At 38.2% G+C, this 25,689-nt stretch overlaps 1 protein-coding gene across 1 annotated transcript in view; it reads right to left on the minus strand.

Moving 5' to 3' along the window:
* Window positions 1-3,767: 3,767 nt before the first annotated feature.
* The window catches only part of LOC140227212 (pleckstrin homology domain-containing family H member 2-like), a 110,211-nt gene continuing 88,289 nt past the window's right edge, over window positions 3,768-25,689 (minus strand). The window contains 18 exon segments of the mRNA XM_072307643.1: window positions 3,768-4,110; window positions 5,487-5,630; window positions 7,094-7,171; window positions 11,762-11,927; window positions 12,600-12,748; window positions 13,585-13,726; window positions 14,513-14,610; window positions 15,279-15,434; window positions 15,892-16,069; window positions 16,636-16,773; window positions 17,323-17,507; window positions 18,174-18,404; window positions 18,872-19,051; window positions 19,835-20,007; window positions 21,624-21,780; window positions 22,819-22,935; window positions 23,747-23,928; window positions 25,088-25,343. Of these exon segments, the coding sequence (XP_072163744.1) occupies window positions 3,877-4,110; window positions 5,487-5,630; window positions 7,094-7,171; window positions 11,762-11,927; window positions 12,600-12,748; window positions 13,585-13,726; window positions 14,513-14,610; window positions 15,279-15,434; window positions 15,892-16,069; window positions 16,636-16,773; window positions 17,323-17,507; window positions 18,174-18,404; window positions 18,872-19,051; window positions 19,835-20,007; window positions 21,624-21,780; window positions 22,819-22,935; window positions 23,747-23,928; window positions 25,088-25,343 (2,964 nt within the window). The 3' untranslated portion in view covers window positions 3,768-3,876.

Genomic DNA, 25,689 nt, shown 5'->3' on the forward strand with positions numbered 1-25,689 from the left:
TGTGTAGAATTGTAATTAACCCTTTGAATATTAGGTCATTTACAGGGTAGGCTTCTTTTTGTGAGATAGATCTACAGTGACTTTATTTCCTCCTTCTATCCCCTCATAAATCGAATCTGATCTGTTAAAAATTAATATTCATTTTGATTACACCAAATTTTGTTTTCAGACACTCATCTACATAATACTTGACAATTGTTTCCAGGAATGCATTTATCGCAAATACTCCCAAAGCTAAATTACTCTTCTCTGTATGAGAGAAATGATGATATTCTGTTGACCCAAGATGCTACATTCAGACATTATAAGCGGTTGGTGTGCCTAAGGTAGAGGTTTGAACTTCCACAGTGTCTGTACATGCATGAAAAAACAATCTGTTTGCTGTGCTACGTGAAAAATTCTGTGATCAAAGTTAGACACACTCCCATGTCCAGCTTGCCTGTTTACATCTGTACAACTTTGAAATCATTCACCTAATCTTATAGCCATAAATAGCTGGTATTTGTAACACGCCACAACACAAGACAACACATTAGGTGCCTATTCCACCTGTCATGAGAAATATGGTCATTTTGACACCCCGGTAATTTTGCAGCTACTCTCAACAATGGAGCAGATGTGAGAAATTCCCCCTGTAACATTTTTTTTTCTTTTTAGCATAACATATCTTCTGATATCAAAAGATGGGACAAGGTGTTCCAAGGATATGTGAAAAGCATAAGACTTAACATAATACTGAAATGTACTTCTCTCACATTGATGCACGCCTCAAAAGAAATATCACATAATTTCTGAAAGGTATACTCTTTGAATTCCATTCTTGTCTCTTTCCCAGTTGTCATACATGCCATATTAAATTCTGATACTGTGGTAAAACAATACATCAAAACAACGAATACAGATTGAATTAACCAGCTGAGGATGAGTCCCGAGTATACTCAGGCAAGTGTGTGTGGGAAATGTGCGTTGTAGCAAAATCAGCCCATCCTCAATGGGTTAAAAATGCATGTCAAGACAAAAACTACAGCATATCCCCGAAAATATGTAATCCGCACACACACACAAAAAAAGTTGTGTACTATTCTCTCTCCCATACTCTCTCTATTGAAGCTCTTATTTCAATTTGTTCTTTAAACTCACGTCAAACTCCATGTTGGTGTTTCCTTTATAGTCAGTGCACCCCTGTGTTATATTTCGCTCAAATATCATCAAGAAGCAAGTATGTGTCTATCTTAATGACTTATATGAATATAGCTTAAATTACCCTCATTGCAAGTGATTACTAATGTGATTGATTGAATTGCAAAATTATTTAATGGTACCGCTACATCAAATTTGGAATATTCCAGCGTATGCCCTAGATCCTGGGGGATTACATGTGATCCCCAAAGCCCCCCTCCCCCCCCCCCCCCCCCCCACAGTAAACACAATCAAAACAAACTCTAAGAAAAGTCATCACAATAAACATAAATTTGCAAAGAGTCAGAAATCTGGACATTCCAGAAGATCAATGCTGAGACTGACGCGATTTAAAGCAAATGGAGAGCGTTCCAATAAGATTTATCCCACCAAGATGAATCTTTAATGGAGCGGGTAATAACAATGCAATCTACCAAGCTACCAAGAAGAAAACAGGGTTAAAATGTGGAAGAAATTTATACCTAATGCCCCCGACTTTGATTAATTCTTATCCTGCAGTCTTAACTAGAATGTACTTAAAGCTACCATTGATTGCTTTTCCAAATGCACAGCTTACACAGAGCTCTCTTTTCATTACAAATCAGCATACACCTAATACTCCTTAGGTCCAGGAGGAGACTTCACAAGGATTTTGTTAAATCTATCCACATTTATATTCAGATGTAGTTGAGTGCAAATAAACAGAAATACATGGCAAGACCAAGATGGTTATAATTGCAAAAAAAAAAAAGGAGTTCATATATAATTCATTTTCATATTGCAGTCAGAGTTGAAAAAAAATGCATAAAGCAAAACAAACAACAACAACAAAATGCATATCACAGCTTTGCATAACGAACAGGAACTTGATGACACTGCCTTCTTACTTAGAACAATCAACTGCAAGCAGTCCTTACTTTGCAACTTTTGAATAATTATGATAATGCACACATGTCACAGGTGTAAAACAAGAAGAAGATGGTATGCGGCATTAACTGACTCTCAAGTTTCTGGAACTTTCACGGCACAGGAATGCCACAATGTCACTTTTTGATCGATCAATGCATCTGAAAACCTGCAGGCACCTCTTGATTATACATCTGTGTTAAAAACAACTTTCCAATTCCTGTTTGAACCCTCACTGTGCTTCTGCTGGCCAACCCACACATCCCACTGGGAAGCCTTATTCGCCTCTGTCACAGATTTGTCGCAGGAGTTGTGAGACAATGGTACACAAACAGGAGATTACTTTAATTCTTCCAATCCTTATTGATCCAAAGCGGCCTTTGTGAGAAACGATCACGTGGGGTTTTGGTCTTTATATATATATATATATTTATTCGTTTATTTCATTTCAAAGGTGTTTCACATGTGGGCTGTTTTTTTTTTTTTTTTTCACTCATAACTTCATAATCATGGCTAAATTTGTGGAGGAATTCATCTAATGCCCACAAAGTAGTTTGGCAAGAACATGAAAGTTAAACACATCAGAACACACCTCCTTTACATATGTTTCAAAAGGAACACTGGAAGATGGTTGAGAATAGCAATGGGATCACCCCGACTGCAAAGAGGTTGGTGGAAGTGTCGATGCTGACTGATTGACGCCATCTCATCGAGTCAAATTGATTATCCACCTGATTGACTTCTACATGAATGGATGAGTAATCACTTCATTAATCACTTGATTGATTGACTAACTGATTGATTGATTGATTGATTATCGATTGATTGATGACTTAATGGATGGATGGCTTGATCACTTAGTTCACAGACATTTATTGGCAAATGATGCAATTTTGATGAATTTGGATGACCATATGGACAGCTCATATATTTCCAATAACACCATAAAGAAGGATGAGAAAACTGAGTTAATTTTGGTACCTCCTATGGATTTCCTGAAAATCACATCTGCTTCATTTGCTAATCATAAACCTATTTTCAGTGAGGGCATTCATGGACCACCGTTGCTTCAACTATAGTGTAAAATGTTCCTGAAAGCATAATGAATGTAGTACTGCACACTTCTAGTCAAATGATTCTCTTGTTAATGAAAAGTGTAACACTGCATATGACCTCATGGTTGAAATTTTGTATTTGAACTAATTTCATACAAATTTCAGCTTTTTGATATCAGTATTGTATCTTTTTTTAATTCCATGATGACAACTGTCAGGTTATTTTCAGTATCTTACGGGATGATTTTGCAAATTTGCACTGAAGCTCCAACACGTGGTATCCATTCACAATGCCATACCACAGCACAGATTAATACAAATCTATAATGTTCACTAGAGGATGGTAAGAAAATATGATGACAATCTGCATTGCATATTGTGCTGGCTACGACATCGTCACGGTGCATGAAGTAGGGGGTAGACATTGGAAAGTGACATTGAGAATTCTCAGATGTTGCATCAAGGAGAGGTGCAGTGATAACTGGTGTGATGTCAGCCAAGAATCGATGTCAAAGGACCAACAGGTTGAAGTATCATCCTCTTATTGAGATGGCAAAGGAAGAAGAGACAACATCCCATCCCGGCTACCCAAGTTCTCATCTACTGATGCTCACGATTCTACTCGCACGGCAGACAAGGGTGCTTGTGACCATCATCACGAAGGATGTAGGAGGAGGAGGAGGAGGGGGAGGGATGAGATGGGTGCACACCCTACTAATACGTGTTCAAGGGGCTCTCAAACCGCTCGACTGCTGCCGACAGCCGCTCCATCTTTCACTTCCTTGGCCTTCAGGGATGACGTCGCAGCGGTGGTCACGGTGGCCGCCGTCTTCGTCGACTTGGTGCTGGACGTCTGTTTCGGCTGTGGAGGCTTCCGGTGTCTCTCGTCTGCCAGAGGCAGCGGCGCGAGCCCCTTCTGGTGCACCATCGTCCGGATGAAGTGTGCTATTAGCTGTGTCAGCTGGGACACCTGTGAGTGGTGCAATATTGAGAGTGGCAAAAATCCATTGCTTAAGTTGGGTCATAGTGACAGGACGAACCTTGGGAATCAAGTGTATTAATGCTCATCATTGGAAGCTTTACATGTGATCAGTTGACAATGGAGATACTTCTTTCTTTTAAACTGTGCCAGTAAAACTGATTTGTGCATAGGGCGTAGGTCATATTTAGTGAGGACATTTAAAAGTTCTTGGGATCCCCCAAAATTTGCATGACTTTTGAAATACACCTTTTAATGGTCAGACATTTTTCTTGTGATGAGATTTCAAAGTGATCTGGTTCTGAACATGCATGAGGTAGCAAAGAATCAGATAATTGACCTAATATTCAGAAAAAGGAAAGACATGTGCACTTAAACATACATTATATTTCTGCATTTCAACTAGTCAGATGACAAATTTTTTCAGTATCTTTTCAATGTCATTTCTATGGAAGAAATATTGACTGCCTGAAGATTGTTAGAGGCAATATTATGAGATTTCCACGCAGTCAATATCTCTTCCATAGAAATGACATTGAAAAGAAACTGAAAAAATATGTCATCTGACTAGTTGAAATGCAGAAATACAGTGTATGTTTAACTGCACATGTCTTTCCTTTTTCTGAATATTAGGTCAATTATCTGATTCTTTGCTGCCTCATGCATGTTCAGAACTAGATCACTTTGAAATCTCATCACAAGAAAAATGTCTGACCATTAAAAGGTGTATTTCAAAAGTCATGCAAATTTTGGGGGATCCCAAGAACTTTTAAATGTCCTCACTAAATATGACCTACACCCTATGCACAAATCAGTTTTACTGGCATAGTTTAAAAGAAAGAAGTATCTCCATTGTCAACTGATCACATGTAAAGCTTCCAATGATGAGCAACATTAGAAATACAAGCTGATTCTAAGCAGAAACATTCTTTTTTTTTTTCACAAAAGGCTTTATCTTCATGATCATGCATCTATAGAATGATGAAAAACAAAGCTTTTGCAAAGAAAGTTCTGTCACCACCACCTGCATTGAATTTCAAGCTAATTCAAGAAATACCTCATTGTGCATTGTTAAAAATCTAAAAATCATGAAGTTCATTACAGTCCATGAAATTGTAAAGTGAATGCATTTACAGCATTTACACATATATCTATGTCCACATTTACATTCTAGAAATGTCTCGGGTCAAAACAGTAGAATGAGAAACAAAACAAAATTAATGTATTCCTGGGAGGATTCTATGGTGAGAGGCATAATGTTGGTGATTTCAGGTCTACCATGTATCACTTTTCTTCCCGGAGTGTGAAGTAGCCAAGAAAAGGACAAACAAAAATAAAGTTTGTCAAGGATCTCGAGGATTTATTACCTTTGCTTTGGTCATGTCGAACATGAGCTTGTCCGTCGTGAAGTCTGCATCGTCTTCCGTCTGCTTCCTCACTACCAGCATGAAGTCGTCACGGCAACCACCAAATGTAACAATGGACGCCAGAGGATACGAAACCTTGTCCTCCTGGAAATACAAAGAAAAAAAAAAACATTTGTTTGTTCAGCATTCTTTATCATATCAATAAACAATGTAACATGAAAGGCCAAGGTTGTCTCCTGGATTGAACAGGAGGCACAAGGCAAAGACAAAGGACAATACAGAAAAACATGTAAATACATCATACATTGTAAAAAAAAACACACACTCGGTTACAGTTACGTACTCACAAACAAATTTACCAAAGATACATTTATACACAAACAAATTAAAATATGCAATACATACTGTATATACACACACATTTCATGATATTGCTTGGGTAACATGTATTAAACAAACTCAACTTTCAATCACATCATTTTTCAGATCTTCTTGCATCCTTTTTTTTTTTTTTTTTTTTACTTGATTGTAGCATCTTGAGATTGATTGCACTTGATCAGTGAGGACCAGCAAGAACAGTTACAAGTACAGTAAAAAAAATACCAAAAGCTAGAAATTAAAAGACATTAAGATCCGTATTACCTATCATTTCCTTGAACAGTTTTTCTAAATCATTTGTAATTACTTCCATTCTCTTTTTTTGAATAAGAGATTTCAGATCAACCTAGAAGGCAAAGATTATATCATGGCATGATATTGTATGACATATTATTCACATGGTGAGATACATGTATACCAGAAAGCATATTAGATTATTTGTGTAGGATATATGAATAATGTACTAAACTTCCTCTTTAATCATAAAAAGACTGGGGTATTTTGGAGGCTGAAAAAAACTTGGGAGGGGCCCCTACAGCCCCTCCCCCCCCCCCCCCAAGATCTTGGCTGTTGATTGTCTGATTGCAACCAAATTTGGTGTACACATAGTTCATTATGTTTTGTACATGAATGCATAGTTGAATTAATATTATTACTCTTTTTTTTTCTGATATTCTTAATTATGCAAACATGCATTTTTTGGAAAAATTTGTTGTTTTTTTTTATTTGAGTGTCCAGTATATAGTTTAGAAATCCCTATTCAAAGTTGTTATATGTAAAAGGAAGGTATTCATTGTCAAATTATGTTTTTTTTTTTCATGTTTGAATGATATGATACACTTTTTCAAATCAGTACTAATGAATATGTGTATTACTAATTAAGTACATGTTATGTAGGCAAATGTAATGCTTTTGCACTTTTTACTGCAGATCTCATCATGGAATGATCTAAAGCAAACTTGAATGACAAAAAAAGATTAACAAGCTCTACAAATCTAAAATAGCATTATTATGCACACCATAATTTATGCAAATTATATGCATAATGTCCTGCTATTTCATGTGATGAGTAAAGACAAAAGAAAAACATTTAAAAAAAAATTCCATTTCAGAAGTTATGAATGATTAGTTGCAGTTTATGTTGAAGGGTTAGGGTTAAAGCAAAAACATTTAAAAATAATACCTCCAGCACCCTAGGTAAATGATATCTGACATGATATTATACTCACAAGTGAATTGAAGTCCAATATACTCAGACCACTCTCATTGACAGTGAGCCACACTCGTTCCTGCTTGCCATACTTGCACTGAAATAAAATCAAGGGAATATTTATAAACATTTGATTAAACTTGCCTACTCACTTTAAGACCGCATCATCTCAGTGTACACTAATTCAACATATACATAATTTATAGACAATTTCCATTTCACAATTATGATAATACAGTCTAATTCGATGCCTTTCCTGCCCTTTCGTAAAGGTCTCACAATCATCACTATCCAAGCACTTCCAGTCAACCTTAATATAAAATCTGGATCAAGATTGATATTGTGGGTTAAACAGTTTATCCAAGGATGTTTGCACTCCGCAAGTTCCACTAGAAATCAGAATATCCAATTTAATAAGTGCAGGAGTAGTATTCAATTCAACACAAAGTCAGAAAGTGAAGAATTTGTCTTTGATTTTAAAAAAAAATCATGTATAAGACTTAGCTGCAAGTAGCATCCTGAGTGCTAATAAATATTTGATATCAAACTCTTTTTTTTGACTGGTAAATCACTTAAATCATAACAACTTTGATGATTTGGAATTCAAATCCCTTATTCCAGCTAGATAATTTGTTGAAATTCCAGACGGGAAAGGACGGAGACCTAGAAAGCCAAGCATCTCTGGAAGAGATGCAAAATGTGGGCAGCCTTCGCACACATCATCAGCATAAAGTGGTAAATATTTCACTGGTACATGGCGCATGAATGGTATTAAAGCAATAAGCAGTTAATAACATGACAAGCCTGATAGATGAGCATTCCATAAATATTTGAGACCTAGCCCTAGAAAAATTGTCCCAGTTTGAGAAATGTGATGTCACAGTTTTTATAAGTCTGACTGACACAAAAGTCTCAGTAGATATCAGAATCTATGTAGACAGTTAAAATTACTTAGAATAGATTTTGCTTTCAAATATTTAAAGTAATGAATTAAACACTTGCCCTGCACATTACCAACGAATGGTCTTTAAAAAAAAGAAAAAAAAAAAGAAACCAGTTACCACCCTTTACCATCTTGGAAGGAAATTTTCATGCTTAATAAACTTCTTAAAACAACACATTTTCACTATGACAACAAAAAGAAATACTACAAGCTGATTGGGCATTGCCACTGTTGTAATTACTTTAGATTTGTCAGCTACTGTCAAAGCACGTTCATCGCGCAAAAGATGTTGAGATTATCATTCATGACATGAGATGCATCAATGAGATCTTGCAAATTTGCTGGTGGTGGGAGTTTTTCAGATAAAACCTGTAGCCTTCACTGACCCCTACGTCAACATGGCATTTGCAGAGGTACCTATACAACCATCTCAATCCCCTCAATATTCAAGCATGTCAGAAATCTTGAGATTTATACTGCACTATTACAAATGTACATCTTGGCAGATATGATGGGTTATAGCAGGGGGTGAGAGAGTGTCATATACATATTCAATGAATAAAGTATATAATATGCAGTTAGCACATAAATGGAACAAGGCAGACTCATGCTGGAAAAGGAAGATGGAAAATGCTTGTTATGTTCTCAAACTGCACATGTGACCCATCACCATGACAACTCGGGCATAAAGTCTCGGGCATCAAAGTCAGAAAAACTGCAGGTTGACTTTGGCAAAATATTAGAAGTTTTTATATCTGTCAAAAATTCAAAAGTCTCAGATCTCAACTTATTACTGTCTACCGTAAGAATTTGTGGGGATCTGAAATTTTTTATCCTGCTGTTTTAAATTGACATACTGTGTGCTCGACTGTATCTTCACATCACAGTTAATTATCTCAAAATTCGGTGTATCTGGCAGCCAGCTTTCTCACCATTCCTGAAATGAAATTCTGAAAGTGAAGCAGGGCTGGTCATATTTTATCAGTATGCTTCAAATCCACAGATTTTATCCTAATGGCTTCAGAAAAGAAATTTTTGGTGACTTTGGTTTTCATGGTGACAGGCCATAGATATGCTGAGTAGAGTACGATTGTGGAAAAGTAGAAGAAATATTACTGAACCACAGGCGAAGTTAATGACAAAATTGCAAAGGAGATCCCCAAAACAGCATCATGTTCTTTTCATGATAAAAGTCACACAAAACCATCTTTAGTCTGATTTTAATTATTTGATTTCTATTTTCTTACACATCTACATATATGTACATTTGGCATTTTGGTTCATCAAAGAATTACCACACCTTGCGTTTGCATGTTTGAAATGGGCAGAAATGAGTTTCCTCGCTACAAATCTTTTTTACCACATGGATGCATTAGACAAAGAATTAACAGGTGGCAGGGACAATATCGTAGTAATCCATTTTCATAATAGCTAGAATTTGATTCAAATTTCATTTCCCCTTAGTCTAACAGAACTATTGAGAATAATTTCCAATATCATACTCTACTATACTTAAACAAATCAGCCCTGTTTATCATAAACTTTTTATGTCCAATCTTTTTTTTTTCTCACCGATAATGGACAAAATATTTGTTCAATATCAAATAGATGTTTACATCTTACTTTGGCTTTGACTACTAGTATTGCAAAAGGGCAATTCAGCAGTATAGAAAACACCACTTAATCATTAAAGACTCCCTGACAAACAGAGCCCTAAATGGCACAACCTTTGAAGGGGCAACTGATGCAAATTAGAATACAGTATATAGGCGCTTTGGCCTATTTCTAGACACAAATCCTCAAGATTGATACCATTAGAATTGTTTGCCACTTCAGTAATTACTGAGATGTATTTGCTTTGGGGAAAGGTAAGTGCAGCTCATTTATAACTGATGGGGACATGGTCTCTAATGCAGGCACTGGAGTGACATTAACAGACTGTTCAAAACATCTGAATATGACCAAAATCCACAGCAGACCATGGAAATATATAAAGAAGCCATAATCTGAAATGTCATTTTGCTGATATTTGTCCTCGTATCTACATATACGCCAGTCTGCCATATCTTTAAACACTTTATTTGCGTAAATTCATGGTTGTATCTACAGATGCTTCTTCATACCGAATCAAGATTTAAAAAAAAAAAAATCTATAAGGGTACAAGGATATAGCCGAAAATATCTTTTAAAAAAAAGAAGAAGCATGTTTACAAGAATTGGCTGAAAAACATTTGGGCCTTCAAAACAATAACTGGCAAAAAAAAAAGAAGAAAAAAAAAGAATACATATATATATATATACACACACACATATATATATATATATATATATATATATATATATATATATATATATATATATATATATATATATATATATATATATATATATACATATATATACATACATATATATATATATATATATATATATATATATATATATATATATATATATATATATATATATATATATATATATATATATATTTGTCACCCTTAGGCCCTCTTTATCAAAACACAACTGTAATAGAACAGTTAATACTAAGATATTCACATTTATGCATACCTTTATAACATGCACTGTTCCCTGAATAAGAGCATGCTTGCCAAACATAGCTACAACTACATATAAGTACATTCCAAGTATTAAATTGCATTGAGTATAAATTATTTAGGGTGAATGGAATGTACTGTTACCACATCCTCAGAAGAAAAATATCCATGCATATGAATACACAAGGAAACTGGCCTCATCAAATTGGTAACAATATCATTCCAATATGATGTTCTTTAGAGAAATACAATGACAATAATTAGCCATCATGAATACACAGCTTTGAGTAATGCAGAATAAGAATTAAAGGGGAATATTAGTATGTTAGAGGGAAATTGAATGACAGGGTATGAAAGTTTGAAGGGAAACTCCACTTTATGCTCAAGGGGATTTTTTTTTTTTATGGGGGTGGGAGCGTAAGGTCAAAATGTTTGATCACATTTGGTCAACAAATAGGATATTTGGATGTTTCAAAGTTTCTCATTTTCTGAGAAAAAGAAACACAGCAATCACGTAAGAAAATTAGATGAGGACTGAATTGAAGCCCTCTTGAGTGTTCATCTGACTTGCATATAAATCTTTACCAGATTCCCTTTCTAAAAATGATTTACAAAGTCATGAAATAAATTTCACAAAAAAAAAGATACTAAATCCTTCTAGGTACACCACTAAGTTGTCATGATTAAACTGTGATGACTTCTTTTATGGTTTACATGCTAAACTAAAACCAAAATCAGTTCAGAAAGTTTTTTGACGTACAAACCAACTGACACAGTTAAGATTTGCTATTTGTAAATATGTTTGTGGTCGACATCACTGAATCATAGAGACATATGGAACTAAACAGTCTTTATTTTTAGTCCTGTTAGATTCTGGTGCATTTTTACTGTTTTGCCTGTTAGACCTATACTGTAGTCACTACAAGAAAGTCTGGGTGTGGAGTGAGTTTCTCTTTAAACACAAGTGTGTTAAAATGGAGCATGGTTACAAACGGCATTCTCTGCAACTATTCTCCCAAAGCCAAGCCAGTCACCATGGTAGCCCTGCAGGTGTCAGTGCACGGGACGCCCTCTATCTACGCCGCTTGAACATTTTCCCGCAAGATGCTGCGATGCCAGATGTCAGTCAGCGAGGTAAAAAAAAAAAGGGTCAGAAGGGGAGCATCAAACAAACAAGAAAACACCCTACCTCAATGTTGAGAAAAGTGCCAAAGGAGAGACTCACAGTGGCGGGAATGACGTAGGCCCCGAAGTGTTTCCACTTGCGGAGCACAGTGAGGTAGATACGCACACACTCCGTCTGGCTGCGACCTCGCAGTTCCAGCCACTTCTCGCAGATGTTCTGCTTCAGTTTTCTGCGCAAAGGGGCAAGTGTTAAAAGAAAAGAAGTATTCAAACACTCCACATTACAAGCAAGACCATCTGACAGAAGAACTTACAAAAGTACTTGAAAGATCAAGACAACAAAAAAGAAATACTGACTTTAGATACCAAGTTTTGACAATTTTTGTCTTCTAAATGTAAATTTACGGCACCTTTACTCCCTAAATCCCACTGATGCTCCACAAAGTAAACAGTCTCCAGCAGGTGCTTGAAATTTGCTGTGATTTTACAGTGAAAATATTCAGTTGATGAGCCCCGATCACTTTGCAAGGTATAAGTTAACCGTATTGCATACCATGGACAAAACTGAAATCACTGCGACCCCGGGTTGTCAACATGACAAACCATTATCCCTTGTATGCAAATAATAACAGCATGAGAAATATTAAACAGAATACTTGTGATGACAGGACTACATATGCACTATCTACTCAATCCAAATACATGGATATTCACAAATTCTGAGACCTCTCACTGCATAAGATGTGAAGAGTTTGACAAGAGATTGTTGGGCTAAAACTTTCGTGATGCCAGCGAAACTTTTGGTCAGTTTAGAAGGCTGGCAGACCTATCACATCTTCCACCAGTCCCCCTTCTCCCATCCTTCCCCCATCCCTTCTAAATATGGGTGGCCCACCTCTCACCTTCTTTCGTTTTCTGCGGCCGGTTGGTACCTGACTGGGTAGAACCTCTCCAGGACGGAGTCTGCGCTCTGGGAGGAGAGTGAGCTGGTGGACCCACCGGTCGAACCCAGGTCCGACGTGGATGCACATTTGCAGTCCCCGTGGTCGATCTAGTTGTGAGGACCGAGCCAAGGGGAAGAAGAGATAGGGTGGAGGTTCTAATCACAATCATAGTGTCTTCATCTGACCGTAACCAGGTGAGAGGATTGAAGTAGGAAGTCTGGGAATCTTGGGGGCATTTCATGAAGTGTTTTGTCAGATATTTTCTAAGACAAACTGTTTCCAGCTACTGATATTCTTGCATCTGATTGGCCGAGAGCAAATTTGTCCAACAAATTTGTCGGACAAAATGCTTCATGAAATGCCCCCCTGATTCATTTGTCAGTCACTCCTGAAACAGTTGTAATGCTAGGGTAGTACTACACTATAGTAGCAAAAAACTAAATATCAGCTAGTTAACAATTTCCGTGCAGTCCCACTCATGGGAAATAATGAAGTGGTCACTCTTTCATCCTTCATATATATCAAGCAAAAAGAAGACAACAACATGTAGCTGTCAGATACCTTTAGCATGTCACAGTCATGCGAAATAAGCAGAACTAAAGTTGTCTTCACAGCTGGTTAACTGATCTTGGAAAAGTTTGCCTTCACAAGGTATTACTACAGCTGTATAGCACTACAAAACACAACAATCACTGATGCAGGTTTTGTCCCATTGTAAGCCCAGCAGACAACACTTCAAAGTGTATCAAATATTGTGCATACTGCTTCAAGTATAAAGCTATGCAGATAGTGGTTTTGATTCTGTTGTTGTTCTTCAATGTAGATTTTTTGAAAGGTGACTGTGAATACTGCCAAAGATGTCTACATACTGACACAAGAGGGCTCACTATTACTGGCATTACTGATGGTTTGAGAAGAAAAAGCAGTCACATGACAGACATACCTGAGCCATGAGCGATGCCAGCTCTACCGCCATCTCCTTGCTAACGGGAAACCTGCCGGCTACGAGGTCGGTGTTGACCTGGTACGCCAGCAGCAGACGCTCCCTGTCCGTCTCATTCTGGCAGCCATGACGATGGTACTCCCTGCAGAAAAGTTTTATGATGAGACAAACATTCTAGCATGAATACAGATGAAAGCTTGCAGCATGGCAGCTCATGTCTGAAAGCATACAAGAGCATGTAATCTTTCATACACAAGACCACTAAAAAAACAATGTTTGTAAAATACCTTACACCACATATGACACTGCACACCATGAACTTTGATGAATATGGATCAATCACTGATTGATTGATAGGGCATAAAAAAACACAATGGTCAGAAAAAAAGAAAACATCTTATCAATGTTTGTACACAAAAACTGCCATTAATACTAAAGCTAAAACTAGACTTATGTGAAAGCTTCACATCTGTAACTTTCTTAATATCAGACATTTTGCAATGGGCAGTTGTTACCCATGAAAACCACAAGCTATAGATGCATATGAAAAAAAAACTGTTCTTTTTCTACACCCATTTTGCAACAGAACTTGTAAGTTATTGCATTATCCATTCATTGTCAAAACCTTTGAGGACCTTGCTTCATAATGCTGTCTGCAATCTTCATTATCATCATTACAATTTATAAAAAAAAAAAAAAACCATGAATGTAAACAACTTAAATTTTAACAGGTCTTGTAATTATTTGCAACTCAAATTCCTCACAGTTGTCACTGGTAACTGACCAATAACTCTTCCAGCTCACTGGTTTGGTAGCCAGCTGGGTAGAGTGGCAACTGCCAATTATTGTTTATTACAAATTGTTGTTGAGAAGGTTTATGAAAACTGTGCTGAGGTCCATGGCCGTCTGGGCCAAGGGTTCAACTGACCGGTGTCTGTACGTGAGTCTGATAAGTCTTGATCCGTCCTTCTTGCCTGCCTTCGACTCCTTTGCTGCCTGCTCCCACTTGGACACGACATCACAGATCTGGTCCGGAGAGGAGAGATCATTTTTCGTCAGTCACCTCCTTCACTATCTCTTATCTCCTTTTCATTTCTTTGTGTAATGCAAGTACAACTACTGTTTACCTCCCTCTCTCTTTTTTCTCTTTTCCTTCCTTTTTCTTTTTCTCTTACCTTCTCTATTCTTCCTTTTTTCCCTACCCTTTTCTTTTCTCAGTGGCATCCTTTCTTCCTCTATCCTTTGTCTTTAATCTCTCTTCAATATTAACATTTAAATGTGTCAGAAATATCTAGATATCTATTCTGAATTATTTTGTTCTTATCGATATCTTGAGTGAATCAGGTAATGTATGGCTAAGCAATTTTATTTTCTCTAGTCACAAGCTACATTTCATCTTGCAAAAAAATCCAATTTCCTAATATAAAATTAGGAAACACATCATCAACATCTACAATTTACATGAAAACATTCTTTAAATGCAGCAGGACCTTGCTGCATGTTTATGAAATAGTTCGGCCACAATTGACCAAAGCTTTTCACTAAATATGTCGACAAAGATGAAAACAATGGCTTAAATTGGCAAATTGCAAATCCATTGACAACATGTTTGGACATCTTTCCACATTATCACACTTTCTTGAATAGTAAAATTGATTTGCTGACAGGGTACAACTACTGGGAAGAGTTCTTACCTTGACGTTGGTCGGTAGGCAGTGCTTGAGTTGCCTGCTGCTAGGATCGTCAGCAAAGAGAGCGAACCCAGAGTCCTCCTCTGTCCTCATGCCGCTGTGATGGTTCAACTGACGAAGGAATTCCTTCACCGTCATTGAACTATCAAAGCCGACAACCTGACGAGAGAAGAAGCAATGCACAAAAAGATGATCAATACCTTGCACAAATTCTTTTTCTTTGTTGGTTTGCTTGCTCATTCAAGGATGGACTTCAGTTCTGCATTCTATGCATGTAATACCTGATACGTTACAGCAAAATATCAGCAGAAAATTAATTCACAGAACAGAGACAAATGTAACAACGTACATAGGTGACAATCAATGATTAACTCAAAACATAATACACAATTTGTCAAGAAAACTTTCATTCAATATAAGCCTTGATTAAAAAAAAAAAAGAAGAAAACTCAGTTCAACTGACATATCCCTGAATGGAATTCAGCTCTAATATTTGTGATGTATTTCATATTTTCAAAGCATTAACTATCACTAAACCTCCCTTCTCTTAATTACCATGGTAACTGTAAGGAATATCACAAATGGCCTAATGGAGGGAAAAGGGAGGGGGCCTCACCTGGTAGGTGTCATTTGCAAAGTGGACTGGAATGCTGATTGGTTTGGAGTGATAGTACGGATGTCTCTGGACAATGGACAGGACCTCCAGACGGGATGGTCTGGCCTCCCTCTTGCCGTTCCTATTGGTCCGTTCCACTGACCGCTGGCAGAAGATGGCGTACTTTCCTATCTCTGTCCTGGGAAGAGGAAGAACATCAGTGTATGAATGGATTAAAGGCATAATTTACCATTTGCAGATGAAACAAAAACCCAGCATTACTGATTTAAAATAGTTCTAAAATGTGACTTATGGATAGAAACAACCACTGTAAAAAATTGAATTGGTAAAATCGATGTTACGTTTAGTTAAATATACAAAATGTGAACAATAGTTATAATAAAAAGGTTTCCAGACTAAACAATCTACAGTTATGGTTTATTAAGAAAAATACAAATATGTACTTATATTTTAGGATTTATCACGAAAATTTTATATGATAGGATGTTTTGTGATACAACAGACCTATACATATGCATTAAATGTCATATCTTAATTTTTTTAAAATCACTGTTCCCAAAGGTAAACAATACCTTTAACCCTTTGTGTGGCATAGAAAACCCCATAGCATTGTATTCACTATCTGAAGTCCCTAGCACAGAGAGTCAATGAATCACTGGGATGCCATATTTCACAAGTTTTTTTAGTACTGTCCTTACCCCGTTGAGGAGGAGTGCATTTAGGAGTGCAGTAAAGAGGACTTACTTGGTGTCTGCGAATCTCTCCAGGTGTCTGCGGAGGAGCCACATGAACTGGTGGGAGGGGAGGAAGAGTTGGCACATCATGGCCAGTAGCTGCCAGGCCTGGCTGACCGTGTGCTCACCGCCCGTTGACCGCTGGTCCCTGGTCCGAGGACTCTCCTCGCCACTCTGCATGGGATGGGAAGAGATGGGGGGGGGGGGGGAGAGAGAATGATAAACCCAAAATCAAATTCTCAATTTTTTTTTTAATGAAAGCATTTCAAGCACACACTTATGACGTGTGGTCTGCTGCATTTTTTCCTTTGTGAATATTCCTACTATTTGACATTTGATTCGTCCTCATTCATGACAAAGTTCTGTTTACATTGTTTTCTGTTGAAAATGTTGAAAAAAAAATCATCAGTGATGTTACTTTGAAATAAAATGTTGAAAAATGCAGAAATAAAACCATCCAACCAACCAACCACACAAACAAACAAACAAAAAGAAACAGTCTAAAATGATGGTTTGATACTTAATCATGAGACTTTTCCATATTTCAAACATCATCTTGTACAAAAGACATATGTAGTACTACAATTTGAGAAAAGCAGTGTTTTTTTCCATGAAACCTGCAGTATTTTGGGGGAAAATGGTACGATATACAGCGAAAAAAAAGAAAGAAAAAAAAGGTAACAGTTGGCATCTCTACGTCTCGTGACAACTTACCGCTGAAGGCAGTGCTGAGCTGTGGTTGGTCTGCTTGATCACCTGACAGTACATCTCGTTCTGGAGCTCCGTGTGTGACAGACCTGTCTGCAATGCATTCTGGGCCAGGTTGACGTGATAGTCGACCGCAGGCATGTCCAGGGAGGCACTGATAAATAGGTTACACGTCTGAGGGCAGAGACAGAATAAACACTGACATGAGAGAGCGAATGCCTGAGTCCTTTTTTAAAAAGTTGAATACAAAAAAATTATTTATCTCTCCAAGACTTCAATTTTTTCTGACTTGATTTCTGCACCTAAAAAGCCTAAATGTATACAATTTGATTTTAAAAAAAAATCTGAGAAGAAAACTACTGTAAATATATATTAAAAATACACCAAGAGGTATAATCCTAGTGTAATGGCATACAACAGGAAATACCGAATCATTTTGAATGCACATAACAATGTTTTATTCTTTGGACAAAAAAAAAAACACAACAAATTGTAGTAGTTCTTAGTTGTACAAAAGAATGAGCCTGTCATTTTGCATGGCATAATCAAAGCGAGTACTCAGTAAAATATCATTCTTCATTGCAAAGATTTATTTGAAATAAAAATGGTCAAATCTTACATAGCCAATCCCTTTTCTTGAAGTGACAAAATTGAACAAAGTGTCCTGGACTTCTAATCAGTACTTCTACTGTCAGTTGATATTCCAAACATTGTGGTGATTTCTTTGGTCTGTTTTCAAAAATGCTTGGAGCTCCCCATCCTTTGTTATTATTCAGCTGACAGTACCCAACTTTCCTCTTGACTTTGTCGCAGCAATCCGTGTTTGAAAAACTTTGTTACCTTGCTAAACTTGACCGCCTCCCGACTGAGGGCATCCGACAGGAGGGTCGTCAGGGGGCGGTCCCGGCTCTCTTTGGAGAAGACCATGGCAGGGTGCTTCCAGAGGGGGCTGGCCAGGGGGCTGTCCGTGCTCATCAGCTTCTTGACGATGCTCTCAAACTCTGTGCCGCCATCCGGCGAGTTGCCACCGCTTCCACCACTGGCTACCATGAGGTGGTATAACCAGGAGTCCTTGGAGAAGGGGGGGGGGAAGAGGTTTTATTAATTTTTTGTTAACAGAAAAAAAAAAGCACTACTCATTAAGTTTCATTTTCTATGTCTGTGTTCATATGCCTCTGGGTGTGTTTCTTTGTTAGTCTGTGTGAGGGAGTGGAGCTAAGATGTGCCAATGGAAGTCAAAATTATGAAGATGAGTAAATATTATGAAGATGAGCAGCATGTCATGAGAAATCCATCAAATCACTGCCCTATCTTGTAGGTTTTGGCAAAGATCAAAACATGGCAATCCAATAAAAATGAGGAAAAAAGAAACACTCAAAAACGACAGCGACTTCTTCTCTGCCTGGCACACGGAATGCACTGAATAATACATTTTGCATCTGTACACTCTTCGCAGTTTACAGATATGGATATCTATCAGAAATTGACATCATATCATTGCAATTCTTATATCTTAAAACATTGTATTCTTCCCGAACCTTTTCCTCCTGTGAGGTGAAGTTGAGGAAAGTGGTGCTCTGCTTCTCTGGTTTCTTAGAGATGATGGAGAGGGTGAACTTGGTGGGCTCCGACCTGTCATCTCCCTCATCATCCGACACGGCCGACTGATCCACCTCAGCCACGGAAGCTTCTCTCATGTCGATGGTGCCAAGTGCAGACTGCAGCAGCAGAGCAAAGACATTGCATATTGTTGCAAGTCTATTCTTTGTTCTAAGCTTGGCATTCAATACGTCTACTTATCTCTCTATCTCTCCAAATATTAATCTATTCATTCATCTATCTAATTATCTGTCAATCTTTCTATGTCTTTGTCCAACTTTCTATTTGTTGAACTTTCTGTCCACCTACCTCGATATCTGCTATCTTCTTTATCTATTTCTGTAGTTTTCTGTCTATACCTCTCTACCAATTTATCTATCTATCTAGATCCATAAATTCATAATATCACCACATGAGCATTTTCAAAAGATATGACTTCATTTGTCACTGTGAAGTGCTTAACAAGGTATTTGACACATTTGATATCAGGCCTACAGCATATCACTAGAAAACTGTAAAGAAAAAAAAAAAAAAAAGCCCTAATGCAACGTTAGAAATTCCCAAATCAGGAAGACTTTTATATTTTCTTTTCAGGATATGAGGTGATAAACAGTCAAACCTGTCTGAAGCAGCCACCCAAGGAAGACAACAAAAAAAAAAAAGAGAAAGAAAAACAAACAAACAAACAAACAAACAAGCAAAACTGGTCATTATAGACAGGTGGCAGCTATGGATATGGTCTTTAATATAGCTTTTCAACGGGGGATCTTTTTAGTGGCCATTTATGGCAGGTGGCCACTATGGCAGGTTTGACTGTATAAGTTTTCAGTGAGCATCCTGCAAGATCAGGAAGACATGGCAGCTGTGGTGAACAGGTGAGTACAGAGTGTCAAACACTGTACCTTCTCCTTGTCCGCCTTGTAGTATTTCAGGTTCCTGTCAGCCAGAACACACCAGCACCTCTTGGAGTTGCCCAGTTTGACCTTGGTGACCCAGCCCTGCATGGTGACCCCTGGGGGCAGGGCCAGGGGCAGCTCGCTGGGCTTCCGGTACTTCTCTAGCACCCTGTCAATCACTGCAGCCAAAACACACACATATCCAAAACCATGAGGCAATTAGTGGATTTTGACGGTATTATTGTAGTCATTATTCTACCCCTGGATAATTCCAGCTTTCTCTGTGATCAGCTGTTTCCAACTGTGTTTTGAACACTGTCTGATCTCAAAAATATATTTGCATATACTGTAAAAGTGGATACTATCATGTGAGTAATTTTTTGCACTTGGTCAGGAAAGATTAGTTTTTGCATATTTCTTATTCCATGGAATCAAGACTTTAATTGAAGGAATGCATGGCAAGCAAAAATATTCGCATGCTTTAATTTTTGCGCTAGTACTGAATCTGTTTGCGTGAAATGTGTGAAAATTTCCACACCGCGAAATTTCCACATTTACAGTATACGTGCATGAATGCTTATCATTGACTTTTTGACTACTGAGGGGGAGGGCAATTCAATCTGAAGAAACAAACATATCAATATTTCCTAACTCATGAATGATTCTGGGCCCAGCATTTTAACTGCAAATGAATCATTTGGTACTTCTACTTCAGATGGTTCTCGTCTGACAGCTGTTGCTAGGTCAGTAAAGCTCCAGACAAGCCTGAATTGAACAAGCTATGGGATTGCAATGGATTCTCCCTTTGGAGAGGAAGTGTTAGTAAAGTTTGAATACAATTATAACTTATTATATTCCACATACTAAGAATTTTGCTATAGGATTGGTCAAAAGCTGATCACGTGATAAAGCATAGTTTTGCCCATCACATCACCTGAGAAGAAAAGTTTGTTACACTCTATGATGATAGTCATTTTATTTCGCTGATCTCTTAGTCCAAACAGTCGTAACGCGTGATATAACTTACAATTTTAGTACATGCGAAATAAAAGTGCGTTGCACTGTGGTCTATCATTTGACTTGGGTCAAGTGATAGACCACAGTGCAACACACTTTTATTTCGGTGCCACGCGCGGGGCGCAGAGCAAATTCATTGTCATCTACCTGCATCCGTCTAAAGTAAACTACGTAGCCTATTAAGCCCTGAGAATACCCTAAGATAGCTAAAACGGTTTCAGATGTGGGATAAAATGGGAATATCTAGGACCCTAGATGTGGAATATAAAGCAAATACACGTAATCAACTTTTTGTTTCGGGCAATGAGACAAACTATCACTTCCTCGGCGATCTGAATGTGTACGCTATCTTTCCTCAGCTGCGCTTCGGAAAGGTAGCTACATCCAGATCGCCTCAGAAGTGATAGTTTGTCCCATCACCTTCACCAACGTTGATTATTTGCTTATTGGCCTATAGACTATGCTTCAAATTCAAAGTTTGACTTACACTTTGCTTTGCTTGAAGACAAAGAGAAAAAAAAATTGCTCACTTTAACTTCTTAAAAATTGTGCTACTAGAAAAACAAAACAAAACACAGCAATAGTATAATATCACAGACACTTCCCTTGGTTTGTCCCACAGGTAGGGAGTTCATCTCAGAGTAATCCCATCTGATATACATCATCACTTCTCGAATATCGACCAGTACCAGTTAAAAGGTATTAAAATAGACATATATATATTGAGGTGGGGGGTAAACAAAATCTCTTCAAGTACGAGAGAGTCTACTGAACTCACGTCTGATCCACTCCTCCATGACGGCCGGAGACTCTGCGGTCAGGTAGTACGTCCTCTTCGATGTGGCCAGCTCAAAAGTCTGCAAGCCCTCAGATGGGGCTATCTTGCAGAACTTGTCTAGTGGCACCTGACCGCGGGGTTTCCTGGATACGTCATTCTGTGGGTTGCAAATGCAGGACACAATTTCAAAGGAAGAAAAGAGCGAGTGAATTTTCTTTTTTTTTTTGCCATCTATATATACACTCATATGTCTTGTTTCATTATCCATGATGGACAGCTCTTTCACTATGTTCTCATTTATACCTATAAATGCATATCATAAAAATATATATCAAAAATATAATTTATTGTGTCAAAGAATGTTATTAGTTGTTTTCAGGTTTTGCAACAATGATTCAAACATTAACAATGCTAAGTAAAAAATTGTTGTATTTTGTCACAAAATAATAAGATTTTATCTCTTGTTACCATAGAGCTGTACTCTTTATGATAAATGATAACTCATTTAACCCATTGAGGACAAGTCCCAAGTATAATCGGGCAAGTGTCTATGGAAAAAGTATGTTGTAGCAAAATCAGCCCACCCTCAATGGGTTAATGGATAGGTACATTAACAAATTACAGATTATCTTAATGTAATACAATTGTTCACACCTACTTGAGTTGTTTCTTTCACAGTACTTTAAGTCAGGAATGTTCACTGTTTAGCTGAACATCCTTTCATGTATAACTGTCTGTCCACGATGGCATCAAAAACATTTTCTAAAACATTTTCATAGGCACCTCAATGACAGATTAAGGTGCCAATTGGTAATACACACTTTCATGAATGAAGTTGATGTAACATCGATTGCAGCTGACTCAAATGCTGTATGAAGTTTGGAGTTTGTTGAGTGAGCGCCTCATACTCCGTGGATCACAGTCGATGCAAGTGCTTGTGGTTTCCCTTTTGTCTCACCACAATCTCCCCGATCCCGGCGAGGCTCTGCGCCTTGCATGGTGACATCATCCATTGTCTATTGCAAGCCTCTATCTTTGGCGCTAATCTTAGCGCAGCAGACCTCGACTCACTTTCCGCCCAGTGGCTGGCACCCTTGGGGGTATAAGGTCTCCTCTGCTTCTCCCCCCCCCCCCCCCTTCAACAACTTCTCCTAAGCCAGCTGTTCTGATCACCCTTGCCTTCACGGTCACTTACCGGCGATTTGTAGTACAGGAGTTCGGCTTGGCCCATTTTCAGGACAAACCAGCGTCTCTTCCACGTCTTGACTCGCCCTCCGAGTTTCGTCAACCAGCCAGACTTTTCAGATGGCTCCTGAGAAACATGTTTACAACCAAAAAGCTGAGGCTTATTTATTGGAACAACTAGTAAGGGTGTAACTGATTGACAAATTACTCTTCAGTGATGTAAATTAAGACAGATTACATAGCATTTGATAGCCATGATGAAAAAAGATGGGCATACATACTTGGATTCGAATCCAAGACCTGATTGCTAGACAGGAATCATATCCACCATACTACCAAGCTTCCGCTCGATAGCCAGTGATGCCTGTGATCCCTTGTACAGCAGGCACTGCATATTTCTTCAAATTAATGATTCTTGAGGCTCAAGAATTCAACACAAGAATCATTGATTTGAATAGTTAGGATGTGCGGTGTAATATGATTACAATAAATTACCAAATATGTTCATGTATGGATATTTCCCAAATCTTATGTACGATACAAAAAATTTGATATCAGCCCAATTATTTCACTCTTGCTATATCAAAACAAGATAAACATATCACCGATACTCCTTACCTTTGTAAGATTTATAATCTTGAACCATGGAATCTCTACAAAATCATCAACATCAACACCGTCAAACATGCTGAACATCACATTGCCTCATTTTGAATTCTTTGAGAGCTTGTGAATGGAGGTTATAGTAATTTGTTTGTGGGGGAGCTTGCAATCAATAAAGCCACGCCAAAGAGGACAAGCTTAAGGAGAAGTGATTTCACTTCTCTTGGATTCCTCACTCCATACATATTCTCCCATCAATGACACATTCTCACATGTCATGTCCTGCACATGACTCACAAAGAGAGGGAGGAGGAATCTCGACACTTATGACACACCTTGTCTGACTTGTCCAGAGAGTCCGAGCTGGACTTTGAGGCTTTGTCCAGACTGCACGTCTTCAGGAGCTTGGCCCTGGGTTCGGGCTCGTCTGAGCTGTTGCCGTCGTGGGACGGCACCCTGACTGCATCGGGTGGGATGGAGTAGTCCGCGTCTGAGGCTGATGAGTGGGCAGACACACCTACAGGAGGACAAGAAGGAGATTGGTCAAATTCTCTGATTAGAAAATACTTGCGATTTCACATTCCCAGTCATGCAGGCATATAACAGAGTTCTTTGCATCAGCTAAAAGTATTTCAACTAAAACCAAGTTTTCTTCTTTTCTATACTTCTCAAGTCCACTCTCCAGATAAAAAGAATTCCTTCATCTCTATGAGTTACACTTGTTTCATCGGTTTTAACCCTTTCTGTGTTACAATCTTTGGAGAGTGTGTACAAGGTGATGGGGTTATGTGTACCTTATGGCACTTTAAAGGCATAATTTACCATTTGCACATGAAACAAAAACCCAGCATTAGTGCTTTAGAATAGTTCTAAAATGTGAGTTAGGGATAGAAACAACCACTGTAAAAATTTGAATCCTTATAATCCATGTTACGTTAAATACTCAAAATGTGAACAATAGGTATAATAAAAATGTTTCCAGACTAAACCGTGTACAGTTACGGTTTATTGAGAAAAATACTGAGATCTCCTTTTATTTCAGGCTTTATTGCGAAAATTTCATTTGGTACGATGTTTTTGTGATACAACAGACCTACACATATGCATCAAATGTGATATCTTGCAAATTTTTCAAATCACTGCTCCCAAAGGTAAACAGGACCTTTAAGTACAAAGAAGATTAATCAGCTGTGGCACATGAAGTAAATGTACAGTGAATTGAGCATCTCATCAATGAACACATTTATTTGCAAACCGTTCACACACACACACACACACACACACACACACACACACACAAACACACACAAATCACTCTGCTTCGAATGTAGCAGTTTCAATCAACAAACTACACATCAGCATACCTAAACAATGACTGGCGCATGATTCTGGGCACCCAGGTGTGTGGACTTAGTGTGGCAAATTGCATGGCTGGATTCTGAAAATCGATCATTTCCTCTAGTGGCTTTCACACATGCCAAATCATCACGGGGTAAATTATTGTGAGGGTTAAAATAAACAAAATCAAGATGAACCAATTTTTTCCATTGCGATGCTTATCTTGAGAGTCAATCTTTTTTGGGGTCCACCACACACGAATGAACAGTTTTCCCATCATAATATAGATATCAATCTTCAAACTCTGTTAACTTTGGGAGTGTCTCCTACAATCTCACCTCTCTTCAGCCCTGCAGCGGGCAGCGTGGCAGACGATCCCGCCAGAAGCTTCTTCTTCGGGCTTCCCAGCGATGAGCCCATCAGTTTCAGGCTCCCGCCTGTGCCCTTCAGGGCCTTGGTGGCCTTCAGGGAGCCATGGTGGCCGGACTGGGAGGCCGGTGGAGGGGGAGGGGGCGGCTTGCCAGAGCTGGACTCATCGTCTGAGGAATCGGAGGACTCGCCGGTGAAGGGTGTGGAGCGGATCAGAGTCAAACGCTGCCAGAGGACGAGAAGATTTTGCAGTTTAAGGATGATATATATGAAGCCCCCTTCTTTCAACACAGTTTTGAGTTAGTGTCTCATATGATACATCTGCAGCATCTGCTTGACAGTTAGTAATCACTGAATATATTCCAAAAGCACTGTGATGTACCATGGGGTCATCATTTCATCTTAAATTAGACAAGTAATTTAGAATAAGCTCAGAGTGGAGTCAAGCCTTGATAGAGCCCTGAAACGTACCAACCAAAACTGACAAAGAAAGCAATATTCTTCAAAAGATAAACTATACAGAAGGCATTAAACAGCACAAAACAGTTGTCTTTTTCATCCTGACCATTTG

Source organism: Diadema setosum, chromosome 1 (genome assembly GCF_964275005.1).
Source record: "Diadema setosum chromosome 1, eeDiaSeto1, whole genome shotgun sequence".
NCBI classification, from domain to species: domain Eukaryota; kingdom Metazoa; phylum Echinodermata; class Echinoidea; order Diadematoida; family Diadematidae; genus Diadema; species Diadema setosum.